This window comes from Plecotus auritus (genome assembly GCF_963455305.1).
Source record: "Plecotus auritus genome assembly, chromosome: 6".
Lineage (NCBI taxonomy): Eukaryota > Metazoa > Chordata > Mammalia > Chiroptera > Vespertilionidae > Plecotus > Plecotus auritus.
The window spans coordinates 41,008,468-41,035,728 of record NC_137773.1 but is presented as its reverse complement, the minus strand read 5'-3'; the positions used below and the strand labels follow the sequence as shown (position 1 = coordinate 41,035,728).

The window sequence follows — 27,261 nt, the reverse complement described above, 5'->3', positions numbered from 1 at the left end:
CCCCACAGGGCAGGTTTGTGGACTCCATCCGGTGTTGATGTCCTGGGGTAGGCTGAAGGCCAGCGGCCAAAGTGCGCTGGTGCTGGTCCACTTGAGAGGGAGAGCAGAAAACGGGGCCATGGCTGGCTCAGCCCAGAGGTGCCGCACTCCCCCCAAAAGGAGCAAACACAAGCCACAGGCTTAGGGCAGGGAACAGACTTTTCTTCTCAAGTTACCCGGGATCTCCCAAAACAAAAACATACTGAGGCGTCGCCAGGGTCTCACCTGGGCTCGGGGCTGGAAGGACCTGGGCCGCGCAGCCGCAGTGTGAAGGGCCCGGCCCGCCCATGACGTCATATTCGGGGCGGGGCGGAGAGCGCGCGAGGCTTTGTCACGCAGGCGCGTTTGCGTGGCGGAGGTGGAGCTGGAAGCCGCCTGGGGATTTTAGGAAGACGGCGCTGCCGCCATTTTGCAAGCTTTTTGTCGCAGCGGCTGAGAGAGAAGACGGTGGATTGGCTTCATTGCTCGGCAAAGGGCCTTTTGCTTTAGCAGAGGTAAAGTTTCGGGTGGGGTGTACTGGGCTGAGCGGCAGCCCATTCTTTTTAGGTGTCGAAGTCAGGTGTCGGAGAAACGACCGGGTTGGGGCCTCGGCGACGGGTTCCTTCCCGACACAACTCTGCTGGTTGGCTTTAAAATCGAAGGGTGCGCAGGTGTTATAGTAGATTTAATGTCCTGGGCGGAAAAAACGAGGTTCTGCCACTGACTCTTCTCGGAGGGCCTGGCTGCTCGCCTCGCGGCTCCGGAGGCTCAGGCTCCGCCGAGGAGGCGGAAGACAGGTCGGGAGACCCTTGGGAAGCCGCCTTTCGGGTTTGTGTTGTCGGAACTCAAGCTCTTCGGGACCCGGGTTTTCCAGGATGAAACATTTGTTCCTGTCTGTTAGGGTGCCAAAGGCTCGCCAGGTGCGCCGGAGTGGGGACCAGGCGACCGAGGAACTGCGAGTCCACGTCCTGGTATTTATTTAGCTGTGAGGGGTAGAAATGTGGAGAGGTTTGTCCTTCGTGCGGCACTGTTTTTCGATGGAGCATACCATTGTTGCAGCAGATCTGCATTTCTGACACTTTGCATTTTACTTGAACAATATCTTGGGATTCTAGCACTTGGGATTCTTTATTAATTAGAGGTAGTTCAATAATTCTAGGTAATCCTTCTTTTTTGTGTACTCAGGAAGGAGCCTTATCCATGGAATGTGAGTCCAGGATTCTTCTCTTAACCTGAGAAAATATTTCTGAACGTTAATGGAGGTGGGGAGAGAGGGACACTTTCTAACAGGAGAATTAAATTTAAAGTAGTGAACTTGTTTAGAGAAATAAAAATACTTGGTTTTCCTGAGATGCTTATTTGAATTTTAATATTTGCATATTGGTAACTGGTTATTTGAGAAGTCTGCCTTGTTAGAGGTGAGCTGGTGGATGGGGAAAAAATTAAAGCAGATAAGTTTTGCAACCACTGCATAATAATGACTGTCAATCATGTGTTGTAATTTTGCTTGATGTTATTTAAGAGCGCTTAACCACCTCTGTTTTAAAGAGTTTCTAATGTGGTTAAAATATAATTTTGTTAATTGAAGGGTCAAAAGATTTAGAGAGCGGAACTCTCGCATGTTTGAGAAAAAGAAGCTTCATTGATGGCTCAAAAAATTTTTTCCTCTCGTTAATCCTCAACTGAGGATTAGAAAGAGTGGAAGGAAGAGGGGAGAGACAAAGAGTGAGCCTGCAACAGAGGTACATGTGCCCTTGATTGAATCCCGCCACCCTTCAGTCCGCAGGCTGACTCTAAAGCACTGAGCCAATCCGGCTAGGGCTATAGCTCTGTACTTTTTAACAGAGTCATCTTTATTTAGTAACCTAAGTGTTTCTCTGACTGAAGCTGTTTGTATTGCAGAATTTTGCCAGAGCTGCATGACACTTGTAATAGTATTTCCCTTTTTATTTCATATTTAAAAGGAATCATAGCAATAACTTAATTAGCAGATTGGTACTGATTTACTGTAATGTAATGGTACAAATAAATTAAAACCAAAAACAGTTATTAATTTCTGGCTAGATACTGTTGAAGGCTCTAAGACTGAACCTTGGTTCTTTTTATATTTTTTAAATATTATTAGGAAGTGTTAGTTGAAGACAACAAGCACCAAGTTGAGAATTTTTATCCAGAAGAATTGAAAGAAAATACATTAAGGTCTCACAGTGTAATTCATTATTTAATCCTAGATCTGTATGCATGCCACTTAAAATCATCTGACATACCAATGGAATAGTACCCCATGCCTTGGGAAACTGCCTACAAAAGATTTTAGTATCTGTATGACCCCATGTTCTGGGTATTTATATTTAAATAATATTAATGTATGTTATTTTATTTGCTAAACATAATCATATATAACTTCCACAACTCACTTTTTGTTTCCATTAACAGATGCGGCATTCCAAAAGAACTCACTGCCCTCATTGGGATGGTAGAGAGCGCTGGAGCCATGAAAGCTACAGTGGAAGCCACAAACGGAAGAGGAGATCCCACAGTAGTACACAAGAGAACAGACATTGTGAACCACATCACCAGTTTAAAGAATCTGATTGGTAAATTGAACTAGGAGCATTTTAACATTAATAGTTTTAGTGATTTATTATTGTAATTTCCATCTGTCAATTATTTTATAATTCAATCAAATATTCACAAATTATTGAATGCATATTATATGCTAGACACTATATGTGCTGAGGCTAAAGCTGTGAATAAAACAGTTTTCCTACCCTTATATCTGTGTATGTCTCTCTGGGAATGGTGGGAACAGTTCAGTTCAGGCTGCCAGTAATGTAGGGGGATACGACACAAAAAGTTGATACTGATAATAGGACACTCAGTGCCTTAAACTTGCATATATGAGGGAGATATGTATGTTAGAGTGCTCCTTTAATGTTCAATGAATGAGGGACAGGGAGACTATAACTCCAGATTAAAAAACAGCATATACTATTTGGGTATGTTCAAGTACATTAGGGATTTGTCTCTTAGACTATGTTTAACAGATTGTTTTTGTAGATAAGGCCAGCAGTGGATATATTTGGGGTTTTTAGAAGTGTGGTTATTATAAAAACCATTCCTTTGTACAGGTAGCAGCCAGTAATTTAGTAAAGGGTCTCAAAAATTTCTAATAACGTGTTTTGTTTTAGTGTATTTTTACTGGTGTAAAATTTGGAGGTAATAGAGAATTTAAGGAATTTTAAAGTTCTTAGATGTTTAAAAAAGGCTAGGTGAGTAGAGTTTCTATCATCCTGTCTTCCATTAATTTTCTTTTCTCATTTGTTTTGTTGGTCCTATGTTTTCTCCATGTTTTGTGCAGATGTTCCATTGGGACTGTTTACCAGATTGCTTTCTAAATTAGCCAGCTGGGGTTACTTTAAAAAACAGTATGTAATTTTTTTCCTTCTCCGTCCTAAAACAGACTTGTTCTGTAGAACAGCGAGCTTGATGGTAGTGCAGGTTGATCATTCTTCATCACACTGTTACACTGTTATTTGGGAGGAAGGGGGTGGCTTATGACAGGATTTCAATGACCTGAGCTAATTAATGTACAATAGAAAAGTAACTGTACCCTATTATTAATAAAATACAAAATACTCTGTAAGGCTTAACATCATCATAATAATAATCACTCAGGTTTACTATACATTGTTTACATCGTGATTTCAGTGATAAACTTCATTCATGTTCATAATTACTTAAACATGATGCTAAATCCAATTTACCACCAGGTCAATAGCTTCTTCGACTTTGGCACTGGAGAGGTCTGGTGGTGATTGCTCTCCATAATCTAGAATATTCTAATAGTCTTTTTGAAGTTTAAAATCTATAAAAGAGTGTGTTTTATAAAATCTTTTAAAAATGCAGAAAAGTATAAAGAAGGTAACTTGCCATTGTTTGGATATAAATTATTTCTAATTACTTGTTCTTAAAATAATATATACAAATCATGCCTCTGATTATTTTCTGAAAGTAGATTCTAAGGGACATTTTCAAGTTAAAGGGTATAAACTCTTGCTGCATATTAATGTCTTTTTCTAGAAATTTTATACCAACTTATATTGCTTTCCCTCACCACTTTTGGCTATTTTGAAATGCCAAAAATGGAGTTCTGTGTGATTTTTGTTAATTTCTGGTGAATTTGTCCAGTCATATTTATTGACTACTTGAACATTATTTTTTGTATTCTTAGCATATTTTTCTACTAAAATGTATTTTTCTTAATGATTTATGAAAACTTATTGTATATCAATTATTTTACCTTTTTTATGTATTGCAAAGTGGCTTTTCTTTCTGATTTGTCTTTTGGCAGTAGCCTGTCAATTGGTATCCCTTTCTACAAATTTAAATCAATCAATTATACACAGTGTATTAGGAAGAGTGAAGTGGGTGTTGTAAACACCACCTTTATTATTGTGGTAAAAATTTTTAAATGTCTTTCTAACACTGTATCAATGATTCTCAAACTTTAGTGTGAATAAAATCATCTTGGAGTTATGTTTAAAATGAGTATTACAAGATTTAGATCGAGTCTGACCTGGGGCCCAGTGATCTTCATTTTTAATAACTCCATTTTTTTATATTGCTGATAACCCAACCACCCTTTAAGAAACCCTAAATTTTTAAAGTCCTTAGCCTGGCATGCAAGATGTTGGATGGTCTCTTCCCAGTTTAATTATTTGCCTATGTTTCCCTGTGTGAAAATTGCTCTTGCTTGAATTGTCTAATTTTCCTGAGTAATGCATAGACAAACCCACCTCTCTAAGCCATTGTGGCTAGAAGTGCTCTATGAATATATAAAATGGTAAGATGCCATTCTTTCCCCTGTCACTTCTACTTTCCACTTTGTCGAGACCCTGACTTCCCTTTAAGATGTAGCTCTTCCTTTATCATGAAGTCTTCCCTGACATTTTCAGAAGCTTGAGTGCTTTCCCTTCTCTGACCCTCAGCACTCACATGCAACCTTTCAGCATTTCCTGCATTGTTGTGCTTTATTTTTATGTGAGTAATCTCAAACAGTCCATTTGTTGGCAGGGCTTTTGCCATACATGTATATATTATCTTCTATAGGACCTGTGTGCAAATACAAACAAATGTCAATAGCCTCATTAGTCTTGGCTATTTTGAAGGACTACAGTGGACATTTAGTGAACATTTTTAGAAATTAAATCTTTTCATCCTGTTCACTCTGTGCAGAGCCTCTATAATTCTATACACTTCGTGTATATACTCTCTAAGCCTTGGTTGTTACAGATTAAAGAGGTCCTCATCTTTTTAGTTTATCCTCATGGTATTACTTCACCTCATGTTTGTTATTCTATAGATTGTTCATGGATTATGAGCAGGTCTAATTTCATGCATTATTCCAGTTAAAGATTATTTGTGTTTTTTTCTGATAGGAAGATTTTGGACTTTTATGGGAAGGTTGCCTTGAAGAGTATAATTCTAGTTTGATCTCTCTCTCTGATAGGTCCAAGCCAACTGATTAGACCCCTGACCTAGACCCACAGCCTTACCTTAATATCCTGAGTTGTTTTTCCAGTGGGGAAAACTTAAGACATTGGGGCAAGGGAAAAGGGGATTTCTGCATCTCCACAGCCTGTATGTGATGCCAGTTCTATTATGTAGCAATTTTAGAGATGCCTCTCTTTATTTCTGCCTAAACCAGCCCCCTGAGAAAAGAATAACAGCATATTCTGGGGAAAGCAGAGGGGTTGGTGAGGGCAATCTAGTCAACATCTGTCACTCCGTTGCTTGTCAGGATTATTTTAGCTGATTTGTCTGACTGGGCAGGTGTCCCCTCTCTCCCTCAGTGCTCCATGTGCATCCTCTTGAAGCTTCGCACTCTGTTGAAGAGGACACTCAACCCAGGTAGAGAGGGGGGCGGGAAACTGGGCCAATTGAATCTATGTCCTTTTCTTTCCATCTTATCAAGGCTACTTAACTGGGATACATTGACTTGCTGAGGTCTATGATCTCTGAAATTCCTTACCAAGTTTTGTTTATTCATTGGTGCATTTCTTGGTGAAATAGGGTCCAGATCTTTCATCAGATTTTCAAAGGTATCTGTAGATTCAGAAGTTAACCACTGTGGCACTAAATGAAGCTGTTTTCTATATAGAATTCTTGTGTATTTTACTACAAGCAGACATAATAGGATATTAGAAATGCAAAGAGAGTAGGGTGGTGGGTCTCTTGTAACTAGGCAAGCAATTACAAGATCCCTTTCTCATTTGAAGGGGATATACTCTAGATGTCTTTGGCACATGAAGCAATCTTCAAAAGCTACTTTTGTCTATTTCTCAAAGGAATGACAGGAAGCTAGAAATACAAAAAGGAAAGGACGTAGGATAGGTGATGTGTGTGATAAAATTCGTGCATTTAATCAAGAATGTGTTCTACAATCCTTGCAAATCATTTTCTTCTAGGGATCTTATCATTTGTAAAATGAAAGGGCTGCAGTACATTTAATATACCACCTTTTATGAAAGAATTCTCTGTGTGCCAGAGATACTTAAAAATCACATTAAAAGAGAAAGGAATCTTGGATTGCCTGCCTCTAATGGTGTGTGGCTATGTGAGGAAAGAAAGCTTAGTTGCAGATGCATATGTCATAAATCTGATGCAGTTTTGTAAATTTTTGGTTTTAACTTTCTCCAGAAGGCAAAGGGACACTTACCAAGTAAACACTGAACATAATGGAATGATTTGGCTCAAGCTTTGTTCCTTGATATGAGGTGTTTTAACAGCAGTCTATATAATAGAGAAATAGGAACCCATTTGCTTATTGGTTAAAGTAAAATTGTTTCTTAAGTTTTATAAGTATAAATTCTAATTCATCAATTTGAATTTTTTTTCTTTTATTGAGTTAGCTGTTTAAACCAGGAATTCTTGAGAAAATGTTTTGTTTGAACCACATTACTCTAGAATGAAGAGAATAATTTGAAATCTTCTAATGTGTTTGCAGTCATTATTTAGAAGCAAGATCCTTGAATGAGAGAGATTATCGGGACAGGAGATACATTGATGAATACAGAAATGAGTACTGCGAAAGATACGTTCCTAGGCATTATCACAGAGATGTTGAAAGCAGTTACCGAATCCACTGCAGTAAATCTTCAGTCCGGAGCAGGAGAAGCAGTCCTAAAAGGAAGCATAATAGACACTGTTCAAGTCATCAGTCACATTCGGTATGAGTGATTTTATCTTTATTTGGGGTGGATATTTATTTGTGTATAAAGCTCTTAATGAGCCAATAAGTTCGGAAAATGTATATAATACTTGAATTATATTGCATATTGTGTTTATATTACTTGAATCCTTAAAGGAAACTTCCAAATGCTCATAACTAATCTGTATTTATTACTTAGTCTTCATTTGCCCATATTAATCATTTCATTTCCTATAGACTACATCACGTTTCTTGATTTTAATACTAAAAATATTTTTTTATGTTTTATAATAAAATTTTATGAAATAATGAACCCCATCTTTCATTTTGAATTTTTTTTAATTTTATTTTAAAAGAAACCCCTTTTCTGATACTTAGAAGCAAATATAGAAAGTTGCACAGGTGAATACCAATATCTAAATGCCCTGTATATTATAGTCCCATAGCACATTGCATTATTGTCTGCAACTAGTTCCATTGAAGTTCTGAAAATGGGTGCTGAATGGGAAATGTATTTTAAAAAACATGCCCTTTTTTTTTATAAACACTCCGAGCTGTTTGATCAGTAATCTTTGAAATACTGTTTTCCTCTCCAACTTTTCTTCAGTAAAACTAGCTTTGATTAGATTGAACTTTTAAATTAACCAGCCATTATTTTTCCCTTTTATTTTAATTATGTATATTTGAATATATTGCTAAATAATTTCAACTAATCTTTGACATTTTAAAACATTTTTCTGATAAACTAGACATTTCAACTTGAAGCATATGCTATTTTATAGCAAGAGATTAATAGAACATGACATTGCATTCTTTAATTTCAGACTTCAATTAAATCAGTATTTTAAAGAGACAATTGTGTTGTTTTTTTCTATTGCCACTTTAAGTATCTTATCTGAAAATCTGTTCCTTGCCATGTTTTTCTTCTGTAACATAAACTGTGCCCTGTGAATTTCTGGGGACTGAATTTGAAATTGCTCCTGCCAACTGTTCGTGGCCTGGTGCTTATCTGAATGCCTGAATATCTCCCCGCTGAATGAATTGCGTATTCTGCCCTGAATTCACTCTGATATATTGATTGGCTGGACGATCTTGGTGCTGCCCACTTGCCGTTCCAGAAGAGCCACCGAAGGAAAAGATCCAGGAGTATAGAGGATGATGAGGAGGGTCACCTGATCTGTCAAAGTGGAGACGTTCTAAGAGCAAGATGTATAGAATATTTTTCAACACTTTTTAAACTTTGCAGACAGAATAATCTTTTTAAGAATAGATTGTCAGCGGGGGGCTAAAGAATTCTTCATTGCTTCTTTGTTTTTTGGTGTGTTTTTTTTTTTTTTGGTGGGTTTGTTATTTTGTATTTCTTTTCTGTAGTATTTAAATATTTCTACTCTAAAGCTCCAAAATAATCAGTGAAATTTGAGATTAGATCAAGAAAGATAGCTCTATTTAATTGTCTTTGTAGCAGCTGAAAATAAAATAATTTGAGTGCTGAAACCTTAGTTATGCTTTGATAGAGAATCATTTGAAAATATTCCACACTTAAGCATTCATTGTTTAAATAACTAGATGATTAGTACTCAGGTACTTATACTAACTGTTTCTTCCCCCTCACTTTAGATGAAATCGTGGACACTTTGGGTGAAGGGGCCTTTGGCAAAGTTGTAGAATGCATTGATCATGGCATGTAAGTGGTTTTTTTCTTTCTTGTAATTCTGATACTTTTGGTGAGGAAGGATCCATCATGATGAAGTGATGTTTTAAGTGATAGGTGTTTTCTTTATGTATAAATATTCAAAATTTCTTGAACTATGTGCATGATTTGCTTACTGTGAGTGTGAATTTTGATCAAGAATGCTTACAAATTCTATGAGATGGAATTTATTGATATTAAAGTGCATGTTCAGGTGAAGAGTGTTTCCCAGAACTTAGGCCCTTAGTGCTGTGTAAGAAAATCAGAATGCGTTGCTTTACTTTTGAATTGCAAAGATAATAAAGCATATCTAATCTTTGTTCAAAAACCTTATTCCCAAAGTTTTCATGTTAGAGTTAACTTCTTAAACTATAAAGACAAAGGGGCCCAGTGCATGAATTCGTGCACCTTGAATTGTGGGCCACAAGGCTGCAGTGGGCACAGGGGCGGGTCTTGGCCCATCCTCCGCACCCTCACCTGGCCCCTCCCGCCGTGGCCCCAGTCCCCTGTCTGCCAGCAGCCCCACTACCACTGCCGCCACTCTCACGCGCTGACGGCACTGGCCCCGTTCGCACCAGTTGACAGCACAGAGCAATTGGGGCCAGCGCCAGCAGCGGGTGCAAGTGGGACCAGCAGTGGGTGTGAGTGGGGCCGTCGCTGGCAGCGGGTACAAGGCGGCTGCCAGCCCCGATCGCCCCTCAGGAGCAGGAGGAGGTAGAGAAGCCCTGAGGGGCGATTGGGGCCTGCAGCCACCGCTTGCACCCGCTGATGGCCCCGTGGGAGCTGGACCAGCACTGGCAATATGTGTGAGCACCAAGCGGGACCGCAGTGCACGGGAGCAAACAATTTTCAGTAACCACCAGAGGCTCGCCCCGATGACAGCGACCAGCCGTCCTGCCTTGATCTGGTGCCCCTGCTCACCTGCTCCTCCACCCTGCTGTGGCTGACACCCACCATGTTCTGTGTGCGTCCCCTGGTGCTCAGTGCACGTCATAGCGACCGGTTGTTCCGTCATTTGGTCTATTTGCATATTAGGGTTTTATATGTATATACTAGAGGCCCGGTGCACAAAATTTGTGCACAGGGCAGAATCTCCTCAGCCCAGCCTGCACCCTCTCCAATCCGAGACCCCTTGGGGGATGTCTGACTGCTGGTTTAAGCCTGATCCCGGGGATCAGGCCTGAACTGGCAGTCGGACATCCTCCTAATTGCTCACCTGCCCTGCCTGCCTGGTCACCCCCAACTGCCCGCCCCTGCCAGCCTGGTCGCCCCCAACTGTCCCCCCACTCCCCGCCGGCCTAGTCATCCCTCACTGCCCCCCCCCCTCCCCTCGCCACCAGCCTGGTCGCTCCTAACTGTGTCCATTCTCCCCCCCCCGCCGCCGCCAGTCTGGTCACCTCTTACTGCCCCACCCCTGCCGGCCTGGTCGCCCCCAGCTGTCCCCCCTGCTGGCCTGGTCGCCTGTACAGCCTGCTTGTTCAGTTGTTTGGTCATCCCTCACTAACCCTCCCCCCCCCCCGCCTGGTTGTAGGCAGCCATCTTGTGAGGGCATGACAGTCAATTTGCATATTGCCTCTTTATTATATAGGATAGGATAGATTATATTAAAGCCTACGGAATGTGATTTGCCCCTCTGCCCCATTTTAACATTTTCCTCCAGGGACCTCCTTTCTGTGATTTGCAAACTTTCTTGTAAATGAACTTTTTAAGATAATTTAGTGGAACTGCATGTTTCTAAATTGACACCTAAAATTTTTTTATCATAAAATAGTTGGGGATGTTGTAACTTGCAGCTTACTGTAAGTATTGATGTTTTTAAAAAAACAAAACACTTATCTCCTATATCTCTTTAAATGACTTTGAGGGAATCTAGATGCTATAACAGCTTAATACCTACCACCATCCATGAACAGACCCTTCTTTAGCCCCTGGAAATGTTTTATCCTTGAACTTATTTTCTATCCACTTTACACACAGAACATTATTCTAAATATTTTTTATTATCACCCTATCTTCTTTGCAACAAAAATCTGAACACAAATTGAAATGTTTAAATATTTTAAAATACCTTCAGACTATATGCTTCACCCACAATCCCCAAATGTTACCATTTTACAGTATTTCCTTTATATATTACACTAGAGGCTCGGTGCATGAAATTCGTGCATGGAGGTGGGTTGTCCCTCAGCCCGGCCTGCACACTCCAATCTGAGACCTCTCGGGGGATGTCCGACTGCTGGATCAGGCCTAAACCAGCAGTTGGACATCCCTCTCAAAATCCAGGACTAATTGCTCCTAACAGTTCGCCTGCCTGCCTACCTGATTGCCCCTAACCGCTTCTGCCTGCCAGCCTGATTGCCCCCTAACTGCTCCCCTGCCGGCCTGATCGCCCCCAACTGCCCTCCCCTGCTTGGCTGAATCACCCCCAACTGCCCTGGCGGGGTCAGGGGTCCCTCAGCCTGGCCTGAGCCCTGTCACAGTGTGGGAGCCCCTCGATCCATCACCCCAATGAGGTAGGCCCTGCCCACCCATCCAGGGCTCCTCGATGGATTGCCCCAAAGAGGTAGGCCGGAGCCGGGGGAGGCCTGCGGACCCCCGGGCCAGGCTGCGACAGAGGCCTGTGGACCTCCGCGTGCCTCAGGACCCCCGGCCCACGCATGCATGGAGACCCTACGCCATGGCCCTGCCCCTGTCCCCAACGCTGCAAGTCCCCACCCACCCACACCTGCTGCACACACAACCTGCTAATCGGTCATTACGTGACAGCGTCCTGACCAATTTGCATATTACCCTATTTTATATATATATATATTTTTTTTCAAATTTTGCCAGCTGATCTACAGACTTCATTCAGATGTTATCAATTGTCCTATTAATGTCTTTTAAAAATTTTTTGAGACTCCAATACTCTTAAGTATCTAACCAATGTAATCCAATCAATAGTATTTAAAATTGAGATATATGCCAAACAGGGATATTATCAAAATAATGTTTAATGATTTATTAGCCCTTAGCCAGTTTGGCTCAGTGGATAGAGTGTCGGCCTGCGAACTGAAGGGTCCCAGGTTCAGTTCCAGTCAAGGGGTCATGCCCGGGTTGCAGGCTCGATCCCCAATAGGGGCGTGCAGCAGGCAGCTGATCAATGATTCTCATCATTGATGTTTCTATCTCTTTTTCCCTCTCCCTCTCTGAAATAAATAAAAAATATATTTAAAACTAGCATGAAAATTGATGCACTGGAGGGGGGCGTCCCTCAGCCCAACCTGCCCCTTCTCACCGTCTGGGAGCCCTTGGGCAGGAGGCGACACCCCATCACACTTCTGCTGCTGCCACTGCCGGCAGCACAAGCCTCGGCTGGCCTTGGGCAGCCGACATCTGAGGCTTGCTTTCACCTCGGGCGTCATCTGGGCAGCCACCATCGGAGGCTCGCTTGCACCTCAGGCCAGTTCTGGGCAGCTGGGGGGCTGAGAGGACTGGGGGACTCCGCAGGCAGCCGCGCAAAGAGGGCGGGCTCGGCCTTGCCGGGCACCACCATCTTGTGGCTGTGGATGCTGCCATCCATGAGGGTGGGGCAGTCAGCATATTCCCTCCTTATTGGCTGTGGGTGCTGCCATCTTTGCAATGGCATGAGGGTCAATTAGCATATTCCCTCTTTATTAGATAATAATAATAAGTTTTATTGATTTATCATCCCACAATGTCATTGGGACTTTGTGGAAAGCAGTGAATTGGAAACCATCAGACTTGGGAAAAGGTTTGTGGCTAGCTACTAGAAATGTTTGCCTCAAAGGTTTTTTATAGTCTAAGGCACGTATCTTGATCTAATTAGAGGCACATGGGGTTTTCCTTTCTCTTATAAATTAGTAGAGCTTGAGTTCTGGCTCATCATCTGGATGATCAGATTTAGAAAAGAGAACAAAAGAAAGTTGAAGATTTGGAAATCCATTTCTTCACATCACTCCTGACTCTATACTTAAGTTACAGGTGCCCCAATTTGAATCTCACTGCTCTGTACTATAGCTAATTCAGCCTGTTTGCACTAGTGAATGTGCTAAACATATTCTTGACTTCATGATTTATTGATGGTGTCTGTTTGGCCAAATGTTCCCTTTCCCTACTAATTCTGACACATAGGCTCAGGTATATATCACCTGTTCTCTGAAGAAGTCTGAGCTCTCTTAGCCCCCAGTGGTTTGGCTCTCCCTCCTCTACTCCATTGTACCTCATGCCAGGCAGGCACTTCTAACCTTAGGATAAGTTGGTCATATCTCTTTTCCTTTGGGCTGTTAGGTACACATGGACAAGTCCTGCCTTTTTCATCATTAACACCTATCTGTACATTATCTGGTACAGAGTGAGTCTAGCCTAGTAATGAGCAAATGCTTTGAGCAGTAGCATATTCTATTTGAGGTTTATTGTTTCTGTATAAAATCTAGGTAAATTTAAAATTCTGGAAACATTAAAATTCATAAGTATTAAGGGAAGCATTACTCCAATAAAGGGTATTTTGTCAAAATGTTTTAAAAAGATGTTTTATGGAATCTGGTATCGTATTTTAGAAAAATAGTATTAGAGTGATACTTAATAAGATTATGCTTTAGAGGCTGCATGTTTTCATCCTGCTTCTCTACATTACCATTTTCATTTTTTTTTTTTTTTTTTTAAGGAATGGCATACATGTAGCAGTGAAAATCGTAAAAAATGTAGGTCGATACCGTGAAGCAGCTCGTTCAGAAATCCAAGTATTGGAGCATTTAAATACTACTGACCCCAACAGTGTTTTGTAAGTATAAACTTGAAGTATGATCCATCATGTTATATAAAATAATCAGAATTCTGTGAACTGAATTATTTTTATTTTTATCTATTTTAGCCGATGTGTCCAGATGCTAGAATGGTTTGATCACCATGGTCATGTTTGTATTGTATTTGAATTGCTGGGACTTAGTACCTATGATTTCATTAAAGAAAATAGCTTTCTACCATTTCAAATTGACCACATCAGGCAGATGGCTTATCAAATCTGCCAGTCAATAAATTGTAAGTATACTTGATAAATCCTTAAACATCAGAATATATTTTTCAATATTTTTATTGATTTTAGAGAGGAAGTGAGAGGGAAAGAAAGATATAGAAACATCAATGATGAGAATCATTGATCGGCTGCCTCCTGCATACCCCCTACTGGGGAGATCAAGCCTGCAACCGGGGCATGTGCCCTTGAATGGAATCGAACTGGGGGGACCCTTCAGTCCGCAGGCTGACGCTCTATCTACTGAGTCAAACCGGCTAGGGCTAAACATCAGAATTTTAAAGTTTTTGTTACACAAGCAGTGTATTAAAACGTGTTCACTAAAACTGCGTATTGTTAAAATAAAACCCTTCTTGACCCTGTACGCACTACTAATTCTTCCTTCTCCCCTATACAGATTAAATTTGTAAGTGAAACTTAATAATGTATTTTTATTCTCTTACAGTTTTGCATCATAATAAGTTAACTCATACAGATCTGAAGCCTGAAAATATTTTATTTGTGAAGTCTGACTATGTAGTCAAATATAATTCTAAAATGGTAAGTTAAAACTTGTTTTAATTTTGGTGGTACTTTAAAATTAATTTAGCTTGTTGATTATTGTATGAGGAATTTCACTTCTGATGCTTATTCTTATCCTTATATTAAACCCAAAAACGATGTCTTTCTTTGCCTTTCTCACCGGGCTATGTTGGAAATCCAAAAAGATAATGCAAGCCTTTTGTATAGTGCTATAAAAGATTTCATATCTTTATTGATCTTCATGTGTACTCAACTGTCTCTCTCTAGAAACGTGATGAACGCACACTGAAAAACACAGATATCAAAGTTGTTGACTTTGGAAGTGCAACATACGATGATGAACATCATAGTACTTTGGTATCTACACGGCATTACAGAGCTCCAGAGGTCATTTTGGGTCAGTAGACACCAGACTTCCTGATATTGTAATTGAAGAAGAGGGTTTTGTTTTTCAAGCTTTGCCAGGGGGTGGGGTGATGCAGTATACAGAAAATGCTTTGCTATTTTCACAAAAAGAATCAAAATTACTGTAAACATTTTTCCTGATTGGGAAAAATATGATACCATGTGTGAAGACACTTCAGGTGGTAATTATTTTTGAGCAAGTTAATCCTCTGAGATTATAAGAACAGGCTGTATTGGCTAAGTACATCACAGCAATGTGATTTTGAAGTGATGTATCTATTTTTGTGTCATCAAAGCATGGTAGTGGTAAAAATGCTAATGATTTGGTTAGCAGACATTTAAATGTAGGGTGAAGGAAAGTCAAGAGGAAAAGAAAGAGCTCGTCTAAAGGAGAGCTTTGAAAGCCCTTCACATGATAAAGGCTGGAAAATAAAATGAGTTAAGGTGCCGTTTTAAAATAACGGAATTCAGTAAGGGAGCATGCATCAAAATGTAAAAGTTAGAGACCAAGTTATGTTAATAGAGCTGGGAAGTCAGGGATGTGTTTGGGGGCTTGGAGATAGTGGGGAAAGTTCAGATCAGGTGCTGTGGGGAGGTATTTAAATGGGATAAGTTTATTACTTGGCCATAAGTAAGGTCCAACTGAGAGGTCAGATAGTAAAATATTTTTTAGAGCTCAGAAGGAGGTAACTTCCTGGATTTTATCAACTTAAATTCAGAATTTTCAACGCAAAACAATTGACAGTTCTTTGTTATTGGTAGGTACAACAGTGGTGTGTCTTACACTTAACGGCCTCCTAGCTTGGATAAAATATAGTAGTTTTCATTAATAATGTTCCAGGAGTGGCCAGGCTAGGGATAGTTGATATAAATTAGAAATTGTATTATTGACCTTGACAAAAGAGATCACATTGGGAGATTAGAAGGGTCCTCTGTGTGTTTGTGGAGTGTTTATCGTGAGGATTAAGGCAGAATTAGGTAGGAGAGGAAGATGTATTCTGGTGCCACAGTTGAGGTCAGTTGATCTCAGGTTTGGGGTGTTTGGTAATAAAGTTGAGAGAGATTGGTAAAAGAGAATGTTGTGGAATTCCAAAGAGTATGAGAACTGACTCATCAGAATGGGATGATTTAGAGCAGTGTGCTACAGTTACAGTTACCTGGGGTAAAGCTAGACTGAGAGGTAGGAGTGACTGGAGAAAAAAACTTTCATCTTAAGTCCAACCTCTGTTATTTGCAGATATTGTATGGGCATATAAGTAGAAATCCTGTTCCATTATCCATTTGTTCAAGGGATAAGCATTGTCAGGTTTAACAAAAATGACTAAATCATAGTCAAGGCCCTTGAGTGTATTATTTCTTCCTTTACCTTTAAATTCAGTGATGGTATTACTACAAGTACTTGAAATGTCTTTTAAGGTAGGTTTTATTTATATATTATTGTTTACTGATTATTTGATCTTTAAAGGATTAAAATATCTGTATGGCTTATTCTTTTCATCTGCTAAATATAGACAAGAAGTTTGGGTATTTTATTCTTTCCAAAATAGTACTGCCATTGAGAATCCTGAAGGAGAAAGTATATGTGATCATGTATAGACAGCTTGAAAGTACATATATAGATCTCTCTCTGTTTGAACTTTAAATGACTCTATAATTCTGATTATTGATGAAACTGCATATAATATTCATTATATTTGTATATAATTTATGTCAAACTATATTCTTTTAATGGAAGAAGTAAACTCAGGCATCAAGCTTATGATAATTGATAAGGGCTTAATTATATTCTGAGGATAAATATCGAATTATATTTGCACTAATAAAATGTAAAATTTCCTAGAACAACCATGAATTGGTATAATAGTACTCCCATTGCACAAGCAATTCAGAGATTATGGAATATTTCCACAAATTGGTAGTTATACTTGGGAAGTATTTTCTAGTCCCTCATATTAAATGCCCTTCCTCCAGGTTAAATGCTATAATTTGATATCAGGATATGGAGGACTATGAGAACATACAGAATATTTTATATAAAATTAAAAATTAGCCTTGGCCATTGTGGCTTAGTTGGTTGAAATGTTGTTACGTGCACTGAAGGATCATGGGTTCAATTTCTGGCAAGGGCACATACCCAGGTTGCGGGTTCGAGCCTGGTCGGGTGGCATATGGGAGGCAACTGATTGATATCTCTCACATCGATGTTTCTCTCTCTCTCTCTCTCTCTTTCTTTCTCTCTCTCTCTCTCTCTCTCTCTCTCTCCCCTCCCCCCCCCCCTCCTTCCATCTCTCTAAAATCAATAAAAACATATCTTCGGGTGAGGATTAAAAAATAAAACTCAAAATATAAACCCTGAATTTACTGTCATATTCTCCCAAGGAGTTATTTAAAGAGAGTACTCATCTACAGAAGGATCTAGTAAATTGGCAATTAAAAATAATTACATAATAAAATTTTTGTTTTTGTTTTTAATTAGCTTTAGGTTGGTCTCAACCTTGTGATGTTTGGAGCATAGGTTGCATTCTTATTGAATATTACCTTGGTTTCACGGTCTTTCAGGTATGTATTTAATGAATATTGTTAAGTTTTAAAGGCGTGTAAAATTTGGCTTCCATGTGAAAAGTTGCCATAGTGCCATTCTTATGATTAAAACTTACATATACAAAATGGTTATCCTTCTCTAAAATCATAGTTGAATGAAAAACTACTCTTAGTGAATGGTTGGTTCATTTTATATATTATTGGAATTTTTAACACATGTTCATACTATCTTATGTTTCCATTTTTTGTACAGATCATCTTCATAAATTTATATTAGTGCTACTGTAGCCAGTTTTAATTCAGTTCTGGTTGTATTGACTATCCTATGGCTTTTTAAAATTTTTTCTATATATTTATATATTTATATATTTATATATATATATATATATATATATATATATATATATATATATATATATATATATAAAAAACTTATTTCAGACAGGAAGGGAGAGAGAGAGAAACATCAATGATGAGAGAGACTCATTGATCAGCTGCCTCCTGCACACCCCACACTGGGGATCAAGCTCAAAACTTGGGCATGTGCCCTGATTGGGAATCAAACTATGACCTCCTGGTTCATAGGTCGGCGCTCAATCACTGAGCCATTCCAGGCAACAAGGCACTTTTTTATATAAAAGAATTCAGGAACAGTAAGTTGTATATTTTATTAAGCATCTGTTACACTCTAGGCTTTATAAAGATAAAAGATAATATCTATTCAAGGAAATCATACAAAAGAGAGACATGAGGAAACTTACAGTATAATGTTGTATTTGCTGTAATGAATCAATGTAGAAAGTATAGTTGGACCCAGGAAAAGGAAACAGTTAAATTTTCTTAGAGAAGGCATCACTAAAGCAGTAGGTAGTTTAAGCCATTGTTAGAGGAAGAGTAGGAATTAGTCAGGAAACTAGAGTGTGAGGGTCATATCAGGAGAAGAAATAGTATCTTTTTTTATTATTTTTAAAAATGTTTTTAAACGGAGGGAGGGAGGGAGAGAGAAACATCAGTGATGAGATAGAATCATTGATCCATTGCCTCCTGCACACCCCTACTGAGGATTGGGCCCACAACTCAGGCAAGTGGCCTGATCGGGAATCAAACCATGACCTCCTGGTTCATGGGTCGACACTCAACCACTGAGGCACACCAGCCAGGCAAGAAATAGTATCTTAAATGGGTACTGGTTTAAAGGAACATATTCTTGTCAGGGAAGAATAAATGGTGCATCTGTCTTGCATAAATAGGAAAATGGTGACAGTAGGCAAGGACTGATGGATTCATAATGGATTTGTTCTCCATAAAAAGATATTTGTTTTATCTTAAAAGTTAGTGGTTTTCAAATGTAGACTGGTCCAAAATGAAAATGATTTTGTGGGGTTGCCATTTGGCCTTTATTTGGAGATTACTACCAAAAAAGCCCAGGAGGAATAATATATCCTTTTTATGAAAACTGTACTTGTTTTAGTTGTGATGTGGTCAGAGTGTTGTGGCGTTCTGTTTTGTGGTTGTGGGGAGGGGAAGGGAGTTCAGGAAGTTCTGGCTCAGAATAAGGTTGAAGTTACATCAAATAGCATGAGGAGAAGCTATGAGTTTAGACTTGGGTAGCTATTCAGGGTGTATGTTCTCACTGTTTCTGTTTAATCCATAGAGATCCTGTTAAAATTACTCTTGAGTTTATAGACAAGTTTGATATCTAGAATCATGGTTATTGGTTAATTCAAGGAGGTAGTGTCTGGTTTCATGGTAATAAATGATAGGGTCAAGAAAAAGTTAAGCAGAATACATGCTGTCTTTGTAATGAGTTTGTAATTTAAATTACGGAGGTCTTAAGTGAAGTGCAGATTATTAACATTGGTTTGAGATAAGGTTTATATTTGGATTTCACCCTACAACATACTCTTCAACTAAGGGATTTCATTAAAATGTTGAGCTATTATGTTTATTTCTGTCTTAAATTAAGTACTTAATGTTTTGAAAGCAATGTGCCAGGCACAACAGTTGATAGATTTTTAAAAAGCATTACACACATCCTCTGCTTTCAGAACAAGGGTTGGCACACTATATCCTGCCTGATGCCTTCTTTAAAACACGAAAAAGAATATGCCACAGAGAGCAGTTGTGACCATCCACACCTAAAATATTTACTATGGGGCCTATTACAGGAAAAGTTTGCCAATTTCTGCTCTTGAAACATTCCGTATTAGCTGTGTGACATTTTTCTCTGTTCTACTTCAGTAAGAGCTCAGTTAATGTATAGTTTTAAGAATGAGTTTTGACTTGGTTCATAGCTAAACTTCCCTCATTTCTGAGCTCTATGACTTTGAGCTAGTATCTTTACCTCTTTGAAATTCATATTCCCACATATCTAGCTCAGGATTGTTGTGAGAATTATTTTTTTATTGCCTAGTATTAGTAAGTGTTAATATGTTGCTATTCGTTGGGTAATGGAGGTTAATCTTGGTTAAGCGACTGCTTAAATGAGGACACAGTATTTTTTATAATCTTCCCCAGTCATTCCTCAGTTAAAAACTGCAAGATTTACAAGTAAATAAGAAAACCGATCAATTTTACTTTAAACAAATTATGCCTCTCTGCAATACATTTCAGAAAGACTGTTTTGTTGGATTTGCACCAGATAATACAACTCATTTGGTATTTGTTCCCTATTTGAAGGAGAGTGTAATGTAAATTGTGTAAACTCTAATTTAGTCCTTTTATGTCAGTACTATTTTCTTATGGTTTTCTTTCTTGTGTATACAAGGAAATGAAAAATGCTAAATTTTTTTCCCTACATTTTTCAGACTCATGACAGTAAAGAGCACTTGGCAATGATGGAAAGAATATTAGGACCTATACCAACACACATGATTCAGAAAACAAGGTATGCTTTAAGATTAAAGACCTTTGTTGAGTACATGGCAATAGCCTATATTCCAACTGCAGAAAAACTCAACTTGGTGGTTACTGCTTTTTCCAAGGATTGCATATTTTGAATTTTTCATAGTTTTTAAAAAGTAATGACAGTATTTACCTGTGATCTAGTAAACAAAGTGGTGGTTTTGACACTGAAGATTTCCTCTGCATAATTGTTTTCCTAAGTTTATATACAAATAATAAATATAGTAGTAAAGGGAGCCTGATTTGGAGTCATAGCAATCTGTTAGAATTCTATACTGGTGCTAAGTCAGCTATATGTCCTTACACAAGACACTGTAGTGGTTTTCAAACTCAGCTGCACCTCAGAAGTCATCCATGGAGTTCTTTAAAGATTTCCAGCCCCACTTCAGATCTACGGAAATCAGAATTTATAAGAATGGATCCAGAGGCTTCTGTTTTTAAAGCTAGCATTTTTATATGTGTACAAGATTATGGAAGTATTCTATAAGCTGTCTTATACATAATTATTGCTAAGATTTTAAGAAACGTATACATAGAGATGCTTATACTTTCATCTGTCCTGGTGTAGGCAGGGTAAACGTGGATCTTTTGTTATTTTTACTAATCCAGATTTCTTTCTATAGAAAACGCAAGTATTTTCACCATAACCAGCTAGATTGGGATGAACATAGTTCTGCTGGTAGATACGTTAGGAGACGCTGCAAACCATTAAAGGTAAAAGAAAAAATGATTTAAAAGTTTAAAAAATGTTTCAGCTATTTATAAATATCTTTCTAAAATAAAAACATTTTTCCCCCAGGAATTTATGCTTTGTCATGATGAAGAACACGAGAAACTGTTTGACCTGGTTCGAAGAATGTTAGAATATGATCCAGTGAAAAGAATTACCTTAGATGAAGCATTGCAGCATCCCTTTTTTGACTTATTAAAAAACAAGTGAAATGGAAATCAGTGGTCTTACTGTATACTTCTCTAGAAGAGATTACTTAAGACTGTGTCTATCAACTCTAAACATTCTAATATTTTTGTAAGCATTAAATTATTTTGTACAGTTAAGTGTAAATACACTATGTTTTGTATCAGTAGCATAATTATCTTGTTAAGCAAGTATGGTCTTGATAGTGAATGAAATATAAAAGTTAATTTTCCTTTTTGAGATTAACATTTTTAAAGACCTTTGACTATCTTTTGTGTCCAGTGATAAATGTGATTGATCTTACCTTTTATACTTGGAGGCAGACTTTTAAAGTTTTGTTTTTTTTGTTTTTGAGTAAAAGGAAATGTTGACTACTTTATTCTTAATGAATGAATATTCTTTACCTCAAATTCGGAACTTTTCTTATATTTAAAAGTTTTTCCTGTATTGTTCAACAAGTAATAAGTATTAATTACTCTATGTAGCCAGGTATTGGAAATCAGAACCCATAGGAAACGTTTATTCTTGGCATTTTATTTTAAGTACTGTGTTTTGTCTCCGTGGGAGATGTTAGTAGTACTAAACCATCCAGTTTGTCTGTCATGACAGGTTTTTAAAAAACCACATACACACTTCCTTTAAGATATAAAAGTCTTAACTAGAAAGTCAGCTTGAAAAGTCCTATTTTCCAGTAGCTATTTAGTGAGTCACAAACATAGAAACCGGAATTCTAATAATTGAGGCACTAGTTTTTAATGCCAGATCTTGAAGCGTCTTGAAAATGTCTCACATCTGTTTCCTTATCAAATGAGGTAAATATTTAAACCTCAGCCTATGAGAATTAAGGTTATTATTAAGCAATTTATATTTGTGTTGAGAAAGGGAATGATTTGATTGGAAAACATTTGGAGAAGAATAGCAGAAATTTCTAGATCCTGATTGGTTGTTTAACATGGTGAACTTTTTATTTGACTATAGGTATTTTTTCTTACTGTTACCCATTTTCACATTAAAATTACATGGTAAACGTTACTTAATTTAGTAAAACAAAAACTATTCTGTTCAATCTGCCAGATAGAAATATTTTTTTTGTTGTAGAATTTATAATTGATTGTTGAGATGCAGGTTGTTTTTTGTTAAAAGTATCCCCATTTTGTAAGTGTTACACAGAGATTTGAGTTTCACCTGTTTGTATATTTTAAACAAAATGCATGGAATTTTCTTGTATGACAAATATTAAAACCGGGCTTGGTTCCCTACATTATTCACAGGGGGCATTTGCCAGTATAGTAAGGCTGTGTTCTTAAAATTGACTAGGAATTTAAGAAAGCTAAAATAAATTTTACTACAAAATCACTGCATAAATTATGTTTAGGCCTCTGATGCCATCTACATATAATGAATGTAGATGCACTGAATAGTTGCACTGTATTATATGTGATAAGATTTTTTAAAGGAACATTAGATGTAAAGAAAAGATTTTTCCTGAATGTAGCAGTGTTGATAACAGGGATTAATAGATGCCTGCCATCCTTTGTTTTCCCCTTCATTGTCATTCTACCAGTGTCCCTGTACTATCTAAGCTTCTTGTACTATCTAAGCTTGCTGTCCTTTCCCAGCAAGTGCTTCAAGTTCCAAAATTAATGTTCACACTCTCCATCAGAAACTCATTTTCTCAGCGTAGCTGATCTTGGCATATAGGAATAAAGAAAATCATCCTTTTTTTTTCTTTCTTTTTTATTACTCACCCAAGGATCTGTCTATTGGTTTGAGAGAAGAGAGTGAAACATCAATCACTTGCCTCCTTGTACACACCCCAACCTGGGATTGAACCTGCAACTTAGGTGTGTGCCCTGACCGGGAAGTGAACTCTATGACCTTTTTGGTATATGGAATGACGCTTCAACCAACTGACGCACCCGGCCAGGCCTCCAGATTATTTATTACTAAGTTAATCACTACTAACCCCTTTTCCCTTCTGAAAAGTACTTACATCCTTCACAAATGGGATTTGCTAGTTCTTATGCCTAATTCCTGGGATTTTAGGAATTAAAATGAAATACCAATAAATTAGATAGGATGGAAGAAATGGTTAGTGATTATTGTGGTACACCCCTGGGATCATTATCTGAGTGTCTGCTGCCAGCTCTCCTCCCCATCTTCTTTGAGCTCAGGTCCCTACTCTTATTTTTTTTTAAGATATATATATATACACACACACACACACACACACACATATATATAAATTGTGTGTGTGTGTATATATGTATATAAAATTGATTTCAGAGAGAGAAACATCAGTGATGAGGATTATTGATATCTTCTGTCTCCTGCACATACCCTACTGAGGATGGAGCCCACAGCCTGGGCATGTACCCTGATCAGGAATCAAACTGTGACCTCCTGGTACATAGGTCAACACTCAACCACTGAGCCATGCCAGCCGGGTGGGTCATTTATCTTTAGAGAATTTCCCATATTCAATATTTCATCAGAATGGTATCCATTCCTCTGTCCCCATTCTGTGAACTGATAGGAAAAGAGAGGAAGTTTTCTACAGAGTTTCTTCTAATAAAAAAGGGATGTTAGAAATACACTATGTTGCAATTCAAAAATGGATCCAGATAACAGTCAATGAATGGAAGAGCCTTGGGTGAAAAATTCATGGAGAACTTTATCATAGAGGCTGATAACATCTAATCACAGTATTCAGTCTGAACCTCAGATTGACAGCCTGCTGCTGTGTGGCTGAGGTTATACATAGCTGTGAGATACTGTCTTTAAAAAAAGAAAGAAAACATGGATTTTTAAAAGCCTCTAGTTGAAATAAAGAAGCATCCAGCCATTTTTGTGTTTTATGTCTCTATCACTAATCCTTGATGTATCAATTCAGTGAGTTTAGAACTCAGGCTTACTGGCATGGTTCCAACTTTATCCCAGTTCTCTATGTTTAGGTAAGAGCATGTTACTTTACTTCCTTACTTGGAATTACTTAGGAGTAATATCTGTGTTACAGGGTGATTAAAAAGGTCAAGCAGATTACCTGGTGTTCAGTAGTCCCACTAATAAAAGGTACATTGCTTCTTGGCCTTTTGACTAAGATCAAGTGTATGTATCTGTTCTTGTCAGTTTAACATACATCCTCTATCCAAGGATAACATAAGTGGATTTTTAGAGCAGGGAGACCGTGTGTTGACCTGGTAGTGCAGTGCCTTTGGAGAACAGTGCCACATGCCCCCCCATAAAAAAAATAGGTATTTTGTTTTATATAAATGCTTTAACTCAGATGTTAATTGTTCTTTGTGGCACATGGAATTACTAAACTATCAATTATATTTTTGACCCCTGTCATTGTAGTTTTTGTGACATTTTACTGAAATTGGAAGTGAGGGATAGAATTTTAAAAGAAATTTGGTTTTTTACCAATCAAGGATATCTGCTATTCAGATAACATTTTCTTATATGCACTCCTTTCCTGGTTTTAGTTTGGTTTTAAATGTTACAATTCTGGGGCAAAATCTACATAATTAACAGAGATAATTATGAAGACTTGAAATCACCCTAAATATCCTTTGAGGAAGGCATCTCATAAGCCTAGTTCTTTCAGCTACTGTCACCAGCAGTTGCATGCAACGAGATGAATTAAAGATTAACTGTAGATATGCAGAAATTCCCAGTGACTTAAAATGTTTTCTATTATAAGTAAAAAATGCAAGTTCAGTTTTTTAACTTTAAAAGCTGGTGGCACATGGCAAGTACAGTTTTGAGAATGAATGACAAAAACAGGCCTAAATATTTAAAGTCATTGATAGAGTTTAATATTAAATAACATTCCTTTTTACTTTATATTTTTCAAATTACTTTACAAACATTTAAATTATTTTGTGTGTCCTCATAATTGTACAAGAGTAATGTTGGTGTGAAGATGCTTGCCTATAGAGATTGGAATCAGACCTTGATACTACCTATACAAGTGTATAGGTAGACAAGATACATATTCTCTAGTCTCATCTATGAGTTGGAATACTAATATCTAACTTCCCAAGGGTGGTGGTGAGGATTAAATGAAATAATGTACATAAAGTGCTGGTATATAGTAGCTATTAATTGTTTTCACAGTTTATTTCCTATATTGATTTATACAAAATTCTACAGTCTGCAAATTTCTATACTTTGGGTTTTAGTCCAATAGGAACCATGTGAAATGAGCACAAATAGATATTGTCTTATCTTAATATTAGCATAGTACATCTTTTTCCATTCTTTTTTTTTTTTTTGGTCTCTCTCTCTCTCTCTCTCTCTCTCTCTCTCTCTCTCTCTCTCTATATATATATATATATATATATATATGAGAAATATGCTAATTATCCAATATGCCATGAGGTGTAACAACCGACTGTAATGACCAGATCACAGATCTGCAGGAGGGTGGGGCAGCAAACTACAAGCGGGCAGGGCAGACTACAGGAGGAGGCAGGGAGACTACAGGAGGAGGCAGGGCAGCAAGCTATAAGGGGGGGAGCTACAGGAGGGCGGCGGCGACCTGTTGCACGGATTCGTGTGCAGGGCTACTAGTATATATATGTGTTATATTTTTATTGATTTCAGAGAAGAAGGGAGAGAGAAACATCAATGGTGAGAGAATCATTGATCGGCTGCCTGCTGCACACTGCCCAGTGGGATCGAGCCTGAATCCTGGGCATGTGCCCTGTCTGGGAACTGTAACCTCCTGGTTGATAGGTCGATGCTCAACCGCTGAGCCTTGCTGGCCAGGCAAAGATGGCATTTTTAGAATCTTGCCTCTTAATGCCCTGAGTTGGCACTTCACCTGTGCTTTCAAAAGACAGTCCAGTATTCTGAGACTGGCTGCTGCAGGATGTAATACAACCAGTGAATCTCTTGGTCATGGACTCACTCCCACAGCTCCTTTGCTGTATATTGAGTTCCTAGTCGAGTGCTATTGTATGGGACTCCATACCTGTGAATCAGGCCGTCTAAGGATAGTGGTGCCAGCTGAAACTCTGCAGACAGGAAAGACAAGCCCACACCTGAAATAGCTTGGCAAACGGCTGGACTTCCCTGGATGAAGAAAGTCCAGAGTGGTTAATTTCCCACCAAGTGGTTTGCTGGTCACCCTGAAGATTAGTGCCTCTTGCTGACAGGTTGTTAGCCATTCAGAGACAGCAGTAGCTAGATTGACCTTGGCAGGTGCTACATACACATTAGGTAATGTGGAGTTTCTTCCCCCCTCTCCAGATCTGTTCTTCATCCCCAAGGCTCTTCTCTCTGCCATTTGGGGGCTGACCTCTGCACTGCATAATCTGGGCTTTCTTCTCCTGTGGGTTTGGTCAGTGCGAGGCCCCACAGATCAGAAAGCAGGAAAGAAGTATTTATATCCCAGCTCTCAACTTCCCGAACTATGGTTTTGAAGAAATCATATCCCTTGACCAAAGGCCACAGCTCCTGTTTAGTAGATCACAAAGTTCACACAACACTTCACTCCCCCTCAGCCCTTCAGCTAGGGGTGGTAATGGCCTCCCACTGTGGATACCTCAGGGTGCTTCATCAGCATCCTCTGTTGGCTTCCCTTAGTCTGCCCCACTTTGTAAAGAGTCTCTGTGTTTAGACTGTCTTCAGCCATCTGTTCTTTCCAGGACTCTAGCAGACATAAGGCAGGTTTTTCTTCCTTGCCTTTTAAAATGACTTGTAAACATTTTCACCTTTTCTTAATTCACTTGATAAATATTTATTGAGCACCAACAGTGTGCCAGATCCTGTTCTGTTCTTTGAGAAAACAATGATCAACAAGACAAAGGGGATACAGTTAATAAAAAGGTAACTTCAAATAGTGATAAATGCCCTGAGCCACTGAATAATCCTGAATCAGGTGTAGCCACATTAGATTGGGCAGTCCAGGATGGTCTTTTGGAGGCAGTGAGATTTGAAGACCTGAGGACTTAGAACTAAGGATAAGGAGGAGCTCAAATATCTGAGAGCAGGGTATTCCAGATAATGAGCTT

At 38.5% G+C, this 27,261-nt stretch overlaps 1 protein-coding gene across 5 annotated transcripts; it reads left to right on the top strand.

The window, feature by feature from the left end:
* Positions 1-342: 342 nt before the first annotated feature.
* On the top strand, positions 343-22,963 carry CLK4 (CDC like kinase 4). Of its 5 annotated transcripts, XM_080676215.1 has the most exons (15): positions 413-533; positions 2,455-2,615; positions 3,380-3,446; positions 5,874-5,931; positions 7,028-7,250; positions 8,350-8,440; positions 8,849-8,915; positions 13,588-13,704; positions 13,795-13,961; positions 14,399-14,493; positions 14,743-14,872; positions 17,357-17,439; positions 20,229-20,308; positions 20,949-21,039; positions 21,125-22,963. In XM_080676215.1, coding segments are annotated over exons 3-15 (1,344 nt in total). In that variant the 5' UTR covers positions 413-533; positions 2,455-2,615; positions 3,380-3,445; the 3' UTR covers positions 21,266-22,963. The 5 variants fall into 5 exon arrangements, with proteins under 5 accessions (XP_080532340.1, XP_080532339.1, XP_080532342.1 ...); XM_080676213.1 differs by lacking the exon at positions 3,380-3,446 and having other exon boundaries at positions 377-533; XM_080676214.1 differs by lacking the exons at positions 3,380-3,446; positions 5,874-5,931 and having other exon boundaries at positions 343-533.
* Positions 22,964-27,261: the final 4,298 nt, after the last annotated feature.

Excerpts from the sequence above, each read along its gene's own strand:
- CLK4 (XM_080676213.1), top strand. The coding sequence starts at position 2,492 with ATGGTAGAGAGCGCTGGAGCCATGAAAGCTACAGTGGAAGCCACAAAC. Across the intron at positions 5,932-7,027 it reads GAAGAGGACACTCAACCCAG|TCATTATTTAGAAGCAAGAT; the intron begins GTAGAGAGGGGG and ends ATGTGTTTGCAG. Across the intron at positions 14,873-17,356 it reads AGCTCCAGAGGTCATTTTGG|CTTTAGGTTGGTCTCAACCT; the intron begins GTCAGTAGACAC and ends GTTTTTAATTAG.